This window comes from Cyprinodon variegatus, unplaced genomic scaffold, assembly GCF_000732505.1.
Source record: "Cyprinodon variegatus isolate N-32 unplaced genomic scaffold, C_variegatus-1.0 Scaffold115, whole genome shotgun sequence".
Classification (NCBI taxonomy): Eukaryota; Metazoa; Chordata; class Actinopteri; order Cyprinodontiformes; family Cyprinodontidae; genus Cyprinodon; species Cyprinodon variegatus.
The window spans coordinates 631,543-644,852 of NW_015150568.1; the positions used below are offsets into that span (position 1 = coordinate 631,543).

Consider the following 13,310-nt stretch of genomic DNA (forward strand, 5'->3'; position numbering starts at 1 on the left):
TGTTTGGCTCAACCAAATGCTGTGAAGCAGGATTCTCCACCATGACCATAATCAAAAATGAATATCGATCCAGGCTCAAAATGAGCACCTTGATATGTGTTTGAGAATGGCTTTGTCGAGATTCAAACTCAGGTATAAAGCCTTGCAGGGCAGCCTAAAGCCCACTGCTCTCATTAAGCCAGAAAAAAATAATAATAATAAAATAACAAACGGTCATTTCAGGTGTTTTATAACATATATGAATCAAGAAATTGTCTATATACCAAACTGAAAGATTGTTGTTCTCTACTTCAAAACACACTTTAGATTTTAAAATGGTAAAATGTTCTGTTTTTTTTTTATATAGTTTTTTATTTAAAAAGTCAATGTATAACCTGGATGCACCTCACTTTATCTCAGTGTTAAATTCTGTTTAAAGTAACAGATTATAATTATAAATGTCTCTGGACTTTTACTGGTTGTTGATTTTCTTTATTTGTACCACACTGATTTTTTAATTGGTTACCCCTGGCCTAAAGCATGTGGCTAATATTGTTGTTTTTTTTTTTCACATACTTTTGGTTTTAAAATTCTTTAACACAGAAGATAAATATTTAAAGAGACAGCTATAATACTGATCCAATTCATGGCTGGAAAAAAATGATGAGTAATTAATACTTTTACAACAACCTGTGGTATTTTTCAGGCCTTGTCAGGTCTCACAAACTCAAAAAGCGTAGTCACTTTCATATGACCTATGTGTTTTATACACTGTTAGCACTTAACTCCTCACAAAAAAGTTAATGATATACAGCATCAATGTCATGAACTGTCAAGGCTCTGTTATAGTCAAAAATAGTCTTAAAATAGAAATTAGTACTTTATTTGACCAAATTCCCTTTTATGAGGTTAGAAACACATTAGCCACAGTTTTGGCATTGTGCCACTTCACCTTGGCCCAGTGGCATACTAAAACCACTGTGGCTCCAATATGCTTCAACTAATTTAGCCACAGTATGCTGCTGTTATTGTATAAGTACAGTATGAGGTGTCTCCTAGGTTTTCTCAAGGACTTTCAGTGTTTTTCTTACGGGGTTTATATATATATATGTATATATATATGTATATATATATATATATATATATATATATATATATATATATATATATATATAATTGTAGAGTCAGTTTTGATTTTTGTATGTTGTATATTGTATATTTATTATTGTGAAGTGCCTCTGGGCTAGATGATTATCTACTTTAAATGTTAGACATAGTCATTTCAGTCAACTTCTACCTTTGAATTTTCCTGAATCCTGAATCCTCATTCTTGTCTAATCGCTGGCATAAAGATGACAACTCAGTTCATGCAACTATTGAATTATGAATATCCTATTAAATCAGCGAGTTATAGAATCCTCAGATATGGAGATAAATGAATCATGCTACAGTCGAATCTAAAGATAGATGTGTATATGAGATTCAGTAAGTCTTCTTTATTATCTCTAGATGTTTAAATGTATACAGTTGCTCTTCTTTGACAGGCTAATTTGCAATTTGTACAACTTGTGTTACACTACATGTGCAATAAATGCACCATTTATCAACAACATTAACTACAATGTCAAGATCGAAGAATTTTCGATTCATAAATTAAAAAAATTCTAGAGTTTGAACCCTAACACACACAATATGAAATGCAACCTTTGCTAGGGTTTTAGCATGACTAAATATAAAAAATCAGCATGAATATAGCAAGAGAACTGTAATAGTAATATTGTTTTCAGTGGTTGAAAAAGAGAACATAATGAATTTGTTTCTTATGTATTGGTTTTATAAAGCAGAGTCAAAGGTGAAGTGTTCTATTTTACATTTACCACTGCATGTATTTATTTAGCAGATATTGCTATTTCTAATATAAACTGTCAACCAAAGGCAATATCAGTGATTTCATTTCATAAGGTTCTTTCACACTGAGAATGCATTGGTCACAGTATACTCAAATAGTTCCAACATCACCATAATAATTTCTGACTACCATGACCTCCTCTTGATTTTGTACAGTATTATCTAAAATGGTTCAACATTGATATATTCTCCTACTTGTTTGACTTGAGGTTTAATGAGTTTTTTTTTTCTCTTGTAAAAAATACAAAATAGTAAAGTGTTAAGAAAAAAATCTGTTTTCAGAAATATTTCCCTTAGTCTTTAGTGAAATATTCTTTGAGTTTCTATAGTCTCTGTAGGTTTTTAAAACTAAATTAGCCTCAGCTAATCATTGTTCAATCTTTGAGTTTAAAAGGTCTTAAATATAGCATATACCTTTTTTGTATATATATATTTTAATCAGGCAGTCTGAAAGGTTCACAGACCTATCACACATGATTCAGAAACACATTCATAGGAAAACAATCTGTTTTATCATAGAATGTAAAAAAAAAAAGGTGCCAACATGTGTAGGTGCTTATGTAATAGTGATCCTAGTCCCTGTTATGGACCCTCTAGGACATACAGTAATAATAAAACAGTTTTATATAATATGCATTGGCCTAGAAACTGTAACTGATTGGTCACTTACCAATCAGTTGCCAACAATATCAGAGGTCCTGATTTTAGAGACAGAGGAGAACCTTTAAGGGAGATGCTATTTCCATGCATTTGAATGCGTCCAGTTTTAAATGTTTACCAAAAATATGTTGCCGCCAACCGGATCAAGAGTTAGCAGTTAAAATACATCCATGTTTTTAGTAACCTTAGATAATGGTCATTCCAAAAAAATAAAATTAAAAACAATCCACTGGACTTTGTGTCCAAGTTTGAAACAGTACTTGTTGTAGACAATGTAAAATAGGAAATAAGCGTGATCAAAATAGGATATCAATTAATGAGGGCAATAGAAAAAATTTTATTTATAGAAAACAGAAGAAACTCTACCAGAAACATGTTGTGCCCATGGAGTAAGTTCCTTCTCAGGGACTTTTATAAATATATACATTTTAAGCAGCTTAACATCATAATGCTGGTTAAGATTCTCAGTCATCAATTTGTCAGTCAATTTGCATGTTTGCTAAGCCATAAAAAGGCTTTTGTTTGTGCCACTCTAAAAGCCTTCAACTCAAACCCTTCTCCAGACAATTTAAAGTGAGAAAGCGTTCTGGATGGGAAGCAAAATGTCTTCAAACTCAGAAAACAAAGTCCATTGGTTTGTTGTTGTTTTTTTTTTCCTTTTTTTACTTATCATCATAAGCACATAATTTTGTGGCATTTCAAATGTTAATGTATTCTTTTGTTTCATTTGACATTTCAATTTAAGCTTTTGTCACTTATAGAATGAAGAATGTAAGTCCTGCTTATAATAAAGATGTCATAGCGTTTCACACTGATACATGCTTTTAAATAATATGAACTTAGCCTGTAGGTATACAAATGCTTGAACATTTAAAGATAAAACTATACTTTGAACACCCCACACTTATCTGTTTAATTACTACATTAAACTGATACAAACATGTCTAAAAACTAAATAAATATATCACTGCAGATTCTAAGGATAAAATAAATCACACACAAGGTGGTTTCTTGAAGTCCTAAAAATATCCGTTGTGTCTGTCACTATTCCTCTACAGCGCTTGATTTCACCTGCGGTTTCACTATTTCACTTAATTCAAACGTTCCTTAAACTCGAGCTCTGCTAACTGATGACAATGTTCTTCTAACTCTGCTCTGAGAGTTTAGCATCAGATGTGTTACTTGTGTTGTCAATCGTGAGCATTGTACCAGGAGCCAATTTACATGTGGCGCTCCCTTCTAGTTCCTTCTATCGACACCTGAACCAAATCAGTTGATATAATCCATTCTTTGTCCTTTTTGGCATATATATTCCTCATCTGCAGTTACTGTTTGCTGGATTCTCTTCATTCTGTTTCCTGTGTTCCTTGTTCAGTTATTTTTAGATTTATGCTTCATTTGCCACCATTGGTTATTAAATCTACAAGAAACCAAGTCAGCCTCTGTCTCTGCATTTGGGTCCTCTAAAAACCTCCACACAACCTGACAAAAAGTGTATCAGTGTTTTCTTTCCATAAATATATGGGGATCTATAAAAGGAAATTAAGACCTCTGAATGATTTTTAGCTATGGATAAATAAAGTCTGATAGACAGTATATACTCTGGAGAAATCATACATGTGTTTGACACAAAAAGAAAAAAATTGTATCACGAAATTCTCAGCAAACATGGAAATGGAAATATAAATATCTGCTTCTATATCTATGAAGTTCCAGATGTTCACCTCTGGCTGCAGTCCACTCAACTAAATGCCAAGTAGATAAATTTCAAAGCCTGGGGTGGAATAGAAAATTAATATTCTTATAAATGGAGCAGAAAGTCAAGAGTGCAATATACTGATCTATCCCATCAGTGGTGATTAAATTTAGGTTTTAAGTTGCTTCAGTTTGCCCTTAGTGCATGGGAAAGGAATGTGGCTTGGTTTTTACCAGAAAATACTCACTGTTCTTTATTTGTCTACTAGCCACTCTCACAGGCAGTTGATTGACAAGTACCCTATAGAAGATAGAGAAACACTAGAGGTATATGTAAACTAATCATAATATAATCAAAACCATAATTTATCTCTGTAGCTTAATGCATTAATTGTGTACTTTTTAGTACAGGGAAATATGTTTTAAGCTTGCATTCTTCTTTAATTTAATAAATGTACTTTAGAGCTGCTGGAAAGAAAACATGTTTGTCTCATCCATGAGAATATTAGATGAGGCCAACATGGAATTTTCCGAGCTTCTATGTAGCTCTGAAGGACATAACCCTTCCTAGAGTTTAGGGAAACGCTCAAGGCATAAACTGCAGCCAGAGCAAAAGCCAAATCAGCTTCAACTGTTGATAAATATGCATTATGTTATTTTTAAAATTTAACTACTGCAAATATTTCATCAACTTAAGAATTTAGCCCATGTTATTGTAAACTATATCAGAGCTTTACATCCAGTCCCATGTTTTACCTTTGGTACTATGTCACATTATGTTTTGTTTTTTTCTGTTTTGCAATTACAGGTATTTACATTTAAACTCGGATATTTCAATAAAATGTTTTTTTCAAATGCATTTAAAACTCTTGTCTATGTCAAAAACAGATATTTTGATGTGTTAAAAAAATTTTAAACACTAAAATGTTCTCCATGGTGACAGTTTGTCATATCTGCTTTTTTAACTAATGAGAATTTAGCTGAATCTATTCCTTTGTTTTTTAGCTGAATCTATTTCTATCAGTCATCACTGCAACGCTGAATAAAATTAGAAGAAAAACCAGGAACTTTAGGCAGTTCCTTCTCTTGTTCCTACTTTTTATTGAATGTGTCGCTTATAAGATGAACGTTTCTTGAATCTACTAACACACTGTGTCGTAAACAGGCAGCATTTGTGATTTAAGTCTAAAATAATGTGGGTGCACATTAATATTTATAAATAGAAAAAGTAGGCATTGGAAAATATATACGTAGCATATTTGGAGACAATCTAATCCAATCCAGAATAGTCTTAAACTTCTTTAATGTAAACCCAATATGCATGGAGCACAGTTAAACTGTTGGCTTTCACAGCAACAAGCAGGACAATGAGAATAAATGACAAGGCTAACATGCCTCCAGATTGCCACAATCAGGTAACGAGATGAGCCGGCAGCAGTTCTTCCTGGTTTGTAATACTGCCTTCGGCACGATGCTATTATACGGTAGTAAGTTTTACATTCTTATAACAACCTTCAGGGATGTGTCTGTTTGGTCACACATTCATTATTTTGTTCCAAAATTGCAGCCAGAGTCATAAAAGAATATCTGCAGAGAGAAGAAGGAGTCCCTTAGCAGATGGTGTGGCCCCTTCAGAGACCCGATAAAAATTTCAAGTCAGTAAAGGGAACACATGAAAAATGGTATCGACTTGAACATGCAGTAAACTCAGGAAAAGGCAACCTAGAGACATTTTCAGTTTAGAGAAAAATATAATAAACAATATTAAATTAAGAAATTGGGACGATTGTGATTTAATTTACTTTTACATCTTAAGGAATAATAATCAGGTGTAACAGCAGGAATGTGTCCCTTTTCCTGGTGTTAGTATTTCCTAAGAATAGAATGAAAAAAGTGATATCTGTAATAGAGTGTTGGGGTTAAAACAAGTACTGGGGGTTGAGTTCAGACTCAAGTATAAATTCAGTATTGATCATCTTCTGCTCTCTTTTACCTCTGCTCTTTTCTGTCTTTTTGCTTCACCTTTACATTATTTCCTACCATTTTACTCTTTCAATAAACAATTGTTCTACTTTCTCTAGAATTCCTCCACCAGTCTTCCAGTTTCTCATCTATTCATTTCTTTCTGTCCTCTATTTTAAAGTGGATTTCATTTAATCCCGGGCCTCTCAAAAACATTAGAGCATAGGCCTGTAGCACAATCAAACTTTTGTTGAAGGCAGCACATCGCTCTCCCCTTTGGCTCTGTCAAGTTTGTCACATGTGCTCAGTGTGAACCTCCTTTCACCTGAAAAGAGTCAAGGGTGTTAGTGGTGGATTTGCCAATCCTTGTGGTCTTTGGCAAACGCCAAGCATTGTGCACGGTGTTAGGCTGTAAGCACAACCCCCATCTGTGGATGTCGAACCCTCATACCATACTCATGGAGTCAGTTTCTAACACACATGGACACATGCACATTTGTGGAGGTCACTTTGCAGTTCTCTGGCAGTGCCCCTCCTGTTTCTCCTTGCACAAAGATGGAGGTAGCGATCCTGCAGCTGGGTTGTTGCCTTCCTCCATGTCTCCGGGTGTACTGGACAGTGTCCTGATAGTGCCTTTGGAGACTATCCTGCAAACCTTATTGTCACAGCTCACACTGATGTCCCTTCCTGAATGAGCTATACTACCTGAGCCCACCAGTGTGGTTTCTAGAGTCCGTCTCATGCTACCACAAGTGTGAAAGCACCATCAACATTCAGAAATGACCCAAACATCAGCCAGAAAGCATAGTTACTGGAACATAAGTACCGAGAAGTGGTCTTCACCTGTAGAACCACTCCTTTATTGAGAATGTCTTGCTAATTGCCAAAAATGTCCCCCTGTTGTCTTTTCCAATTGCACAACAGCAAATGAAACTGATTGTCAATCAGTGTTGCTTCCTAAGTGGACAGATTGATTTCACAGAAGTTCCCTTTGATTAAAGTTATATTGTGTTGTTTACATGTTCCCTTTATTTTTTAAGAGTCATGTATATTCAAATTTAAATTCTACTTTAAGTTAACAGTGTAATTAAAATGAGTTGGCCAAGTCTTTTTTGCATATCGAATCAAGTCACCCTAATTTACATAGGCTACAAACCAACTTGAGCATCTTTGCCAAAACGATCTTACTGATATTTTATTAGATTTATCACAGAATTAAGCTCATTTAGCCAACTCATAAGTGAAATGTCAAAACAGCCCACCTTACCACAGGTACTTGTTAACTGTGACCCTTCATTCCACCTGTACTCTCATCAATAAGAGCTGATCACGGCTCTGTCTTTACAAATGTTACTGTTTTCTTTCTGTCTTTCCACATTCTGCGGTCTTGAAGGGAGTTTTTTTTACACATAGTTTCTTTTGACTCCTCTCAGCTTTTCATCTATCTCAGTTTCAAAGCAAGTGCATACCACTGTTCCGTGATATTGTATGATCGGGGCATCCCCGTGTCAGTGAAGAAAATGACCAATGGGCTGCAGAGACATTTATCCTGGATTGGGGTTACATATTTTGGTCTAACAACAGTACCATAATATTACAAAAAAGGGACTGTCCCAAGAAAACAGGGATGCCTGTTCACCCTATAATATTTTTCTGTTGGTTGTCACTCTGTTGCTCTTATCTCTGTTTCACTAATGTTCCAAAACTGCTGTCTTTCTGGTTTGAGCAGTAGTATTAAATACCCAATCCAACAATAATTTATCAATTCCACAGGGAAATTAAATGTGAAAGTGCTCTCTTCATAGTTACAAATTTTCCTCGGTTTGCAGTTGGTAAATTCTGCTTGCCATGTGGAGGTGCATGAAAGTTAAAATGAAGATGTTTGGTTGTGCAGACATCCCAAACTCATCAAGCATAAATCAAGCTTAAGGAAGAACAATATTTAAAACTACTGATTTTTGTATGTAATCAATGCATTGTCAATAGAACAATTGTTCTTAATATTTGCAAACTGACACCCACTTTTATGCCTCATTATTTTGTAAAATGATTTCATAATCTACTGCAATGTTTGATTTAAAAAAAGACTGGATTTTTGTTTAATCTAAACTGAAAAGAGATACAATTTGGAATGTCCATGGTCAATTTCGAGTCAAAAAAATGGCAGCTTAGTCCTATGTGAAGTGTAAACAAAGCCTTCGTACTGGTCTGCAGAAACAAAATTCAATGACCATACAGAGGGAATAAAAAAAAAAGACAACAGATTGTATTACAGAATTTGAATATTTTATTTTAGCCTGACTTTGTACAATTACTTCTTTGATGCCCCTTTTCATTCTTTTGGACCTCGCATTTTAACTAGAGCTGATGCTACAAGTGAATTTCCCCACTGTGAGATGAATAAAGTCTGATCTTATTGTATATTATCTTGAAAGACCTTTTGTTATAAGATATTAAAGCAAATACAAACTTGCAGGTGTATTTAAAATAGCAATGTACTTAGGTAAAGCTTATGATGTTGTCATAAACAATAAACAAACTGTAACTAAAGTTCTCAAAAGTGATCAAACGAAGAGCAAGCCTGACCATGAACTCTTTGCAAGCCTCTTTGAAGAGTGCTTTGCTTTTCTGATGCTATTGATTATGTAAAGCGCCCCCCCAAATCATGTGATTGGGTCATAAAACCTTTCGATGAGTGTTATCACTGGTGTTCCTATGATGCTCTGACACTTTGCATTGACACATGTAAGTTTATTTCCACCTCTCAAAGAAAGAATACTAAAAATCCAGCAAAATTGCTGCACGGCAAAAATCTGGTACATAGCCTGAAGCTTTATGCCTTATAATCTAAAATGCCGAAGATACATCAGTGGACACATGAAAAGTTAGCTTTTATCCTCTTTATTTTTACTTTTTCATGGAAATAATTACCTTGGGTGGATTATCATGAAGTGATTTTATTTATTACTTTTTTGTGGGGTGTTATGGACAAAGTGAGTCTATTTATCCCCGCATAGAGCAGATTTTGGCATGCAAGAAAATGATAACACGGTAAGAAGTAAATAATTATGGATTTTAATTTGATGACAGGTTATCAGTCATTTGTAATTGTGGAGTATAGTTAGCTTACATTTGAGTTGGTTGTCATTTTCTTTAGGATCGCCTAATTTAAAAGAGGTACCTCATGTTGCATAATATTTACAAATAGCTTGCTGTCGGATGCGGAACAAAACGTGACCTCAAAACGACCAGAAGACCAGGAGGTTGGTGCGAGCTAAGGGATTATGAGCTTGATTATCTAGAGAGGTTTCCTGTGGTGTCGCTAATAATTGAGAATACCTAATTGCAATTATCAATAAAAATATTTGACATTTACTAGTGGTTAATTTAAATTCATGTTTACAACTGGTTTAAATATACATTTATGGGTAAAATTTGGATAATAATTGTAAATTTATAAGCCAAAGTATTATTCACAAACATCAAAGGTTGAGAGCTATTAATCCAATTATCTAAAATATCTTCCACTTGCAAAGTAATTTTGAGTATAACGATAAATTATAATTTAAAATTATGATTATGATTAATAATCAGAATCAAACCAATACAATTGCAAAACAAGAGTTGTGCAATTGTAACACATTTATCAAACATTCATGCTACCCCATATATCCTCATATTAAGATCCTTCAGACATACTTAATGGGCAAAAGAAGAAAGCAATGACATAAATTGTACAAGAAGGTAGGTCTTGCAAAAGAAAACTAAACAAACACAATTTACCTTCTGTGTCTTGGCAGAGGCAGAATGATAGCAGTAGAAGATGAAGCACTGCGGTTCCCGTTACATTCATCCATTTGACCCAGCCTCTTGACGGCATTGCCATTAATCGCATTCTAACCATCCTCACCACCATGCTTCTCCAAGCATCCAGCTGTGTAGAAAGGGGAGGAGATGAGAAGACATTAATGCAGGTTGGTTTCAATCATTATCCACAGCTCCAGCTGTGAGAGCAAAAAAGAGTATCCATTGACTGGTGGCTTTCTTGCTCACAAATCAAAGGAAACATTTCAAACCTTTAGTTGTATGGATTACTTCAACAGTTGCTTGACTTTCAACGGATGTCAGTAGAAAGCAATAAAAGGTTAGAGCAGTGTGTGTTCTCTTCAAGCTAAGGGGAAATTGTCCTCTTTAGAATCTTGTTCCACACATCATCTACAGTATCTCAACTGTACACATTTCATCCCTACAGAGATAGGCTTTAAAGAATTTAATGTTTTCAACTTGACATTTCTCTTCATTACATTCGTAATGTAAAAAAAAATAATAATAATATTTAATTTTAAAAATAAAAGATACACTGCAATCTAAAAAAAAAGTATTTGGTCTTTATTCTGCAGGAACATCAAAGTTAATCACTGACTTTTAAGATTGCCAGGGAGAGAGAATGAGAGGGAGAAACAGAGAAAACAGAGAGAAGTGTGGATATTGATAGGAAAAGAATTTTAGCGGTTGATAAAATCCCTGAGGTTCCAACAACATCTGAGATCTTGCTCTGAAAGATCTGCTACATTTAAAAATTTACATGGATAACAAGCATAAGATAATTCATTAGGCTGACAAGTGCTTATGTATTTATGCAAGTGAATCTTTCCAGTTCAAGCATAGTTTAGGATTAGAATAATTACGCATCGCAGTGGGAGCAAAGAAAGAGGAAAAAGGTCTCGTGGAGTTCATCACTATGCTCCGAGTGTACTGTATTCTCATGCTCCTATAGATTTACAGTTTATTGGAGTGATTTCAACTCAAACTCTGAAAAGATTATACCGAGTTATCTTACAGTAGTAGCCATTCAAAATGTTCCCACTTTACTTTATGGGCCCTTGGCTGGTCCCCTAAGAATCCTTTTTTAAATATCAATCTTTGTATCAAAATTATCTTTCTGTCATGATTTGTGGACAATAAGATCTAAAGAGAAGTACCATCTCCTGGTCAGACCCTGTAATTCAGTGAAAGGGTGGAGTCAGAGTAAAAAAAAAATATGCATGCCCAGGAAGAGGAGAGGGGGTCACTCCAGTGGCTGGAAGTTGGCTGCCATTTGGCTGGCGTTTAACTGGGAAGGGCAGTTTGAATGGTAACTACTGTATAAAGAAAATTAAAGAGTATCATGCTTACAGTAAATGAAGCTAAAGTGTAAATGATCTGTAAGATGATCTGGTCAATCATCTTACAAGATCACCTTCGTTTACTGTAACTCCTGGCCCAGCTTCTCTCTCCTGCACGCAAGCGACCTTTCACCCAGTGCATGCAAGCGACCTTTCACCCACCTCCTCCCACTTATCCTCTGGCTTATTCCACCACCAGTGTCCGGACCTTGGGGGAAGACTACACTAATCCTTTTCTAGGTTACTCATCGAAGCCTATGCTGATTCACAACATCTAAGTCTTCTGCCGGGACCCAAGTGCCAAATAACTTATTTAGTTTACGTCTTTATCTACTTCTGTCTCCTTGAACCCGAGTCGGCCTCAGCAGATGGCCGCTCACTATGAGCCTGGTTCTGCTTGGCTTTCATCCTGTTAAAAAAGAGCTAGTTTTCCTTAGATAGAAATACTTTGAAGAATATATTTGTTTTACCTGTATACATAAATCTAATGTTTTCAAATTTAAACCTTTCATTGTGTGAGTCTCTCAGGTTGAATACACATCTTACACCAAACTGTCGGTACCCCTAATTAATTGAAAGAAAAAAGAAAACACAATGGACGCAGAAATACTATGAATCTGACAAAATTATTTATACATTAAATATTAATGTAAATTAACAAATCAAAATCAGATGCTATTTTTCAAACATGCCTTAACAAAATTTTAAAAATAAAATAAGAAAACTCTTCAAACAGACCTGGACGAAAACAATGATACCCCTGAAAGAGACTGGAAATAATGAGACCAATAGAGCATGTTAAATCAAGTTGTGCCCGCTAATTATTAACCCAGGTGTCTACAACCTTGTAATCAGTCAGAGGACCCACACTTAAGGCTTAAAGGTAGTCATCGTGTTGATTGCCTTAAAAGGTTGTGCAACAAAATATTAGGTTAAGTCATAATTTCTGTCCAAGCTTGTTTCATAACATTAGGCCTGGTTGAAAAGCAATGACTGAAGTAAATTTCATCTTTTCATTTTAGTTTTTCTTTCACATAACAAGGGGCACCAACAGTTTTTTCAACGTTAGTATTTATCAAGCTACTATGATAGAAATTACCAGGCAGACACAAAGTCTTTGCCCGAAATTTCAAAGTGGTATTTGAAATTGGTTTATGTGACAAGAAGTGAAAACTAGATGTCTCAAACCATTAACTTTTTTAAAGGATGACAATTCAGGTGCATAATGTCCGTATGTTCTCAGTGTGGCATTTTTCAACCATCCATTTAGGATTGTAATCAGATGTTTTAGATGAAGTGACTGAGAAAGTTAAAGGAGAAAACTGATGACGTCTAACATTGTGAAGATGTTAAGCCTTAAACAAATGAATCATTATATGCTAGCTGATAATGCATCCCTAATGTGAAGTTGGACCTCCATAGGGGCATTATAAATAGCTATTTTATTTTTATACAACTTGGCCACAGGATAGGTGGGAAAAAAAAATATGACTCATTAGACTAAGTTGCATCCCACCCATTTGCTCTTGCTTTTAGATTTCAAATCACACAAGATATCCAAAAATCTGTTACAATCAGAAAAAAAAAATTTCACCTTTACTATATCTAAATTACATAATTAGTTAACTTAGACAAAGACAAAATCCAGATAGCTCCAAGCATCATGTGCCAAGTCATCAAATGCTCTCAAATTGTCCATCATGACGTTTTGTAAATGTAGAAGTAGTGACTCATCTTTGCATAGTGATGCAGTTTTAGCAATATGTCTGTGAGGGCTAAGCATTCCTTAAGCTAGTACAGTTTTAAGAATATGTCCCTAATTGTAGAACCTAAGGCTCCTGGTTCAATAAATCTACCTAAGAACTTATTTTAATTCTTACTGAAATAGTTACAAAATATATTTTCTGAATATTTCAACTGGCCAGTGTTTCTTTGTCAATG

General features: G+C 34.7%; 1 protein-coding gene across 1 annotated transcript in view; it reads right to left on the bottom strand.

The window, feature by feature from the left end:
• The window catches only part of LOC107085073 (protocadherin-15-like), a 298,610-nt gene that overhangs the window by 246,387 nt on the left and 38,913 nt on the right, over nucleotides 1-13,310 (bottom strand). Inside the window, exon 2 of the mRNA XM_015375218.1 lies at nucleotides 9,988-10,138. Coding sequence (XP_015230704.1) covers nucleotides 9,988-10,120 — 133 coding nt within the window. The 5' untranslated portion in view covers nucleotides 10,121-10,138. The remainder of the gene's footprint in view (nucleotides 1-9,987; nucleotides 10,139-13,310) is intronic.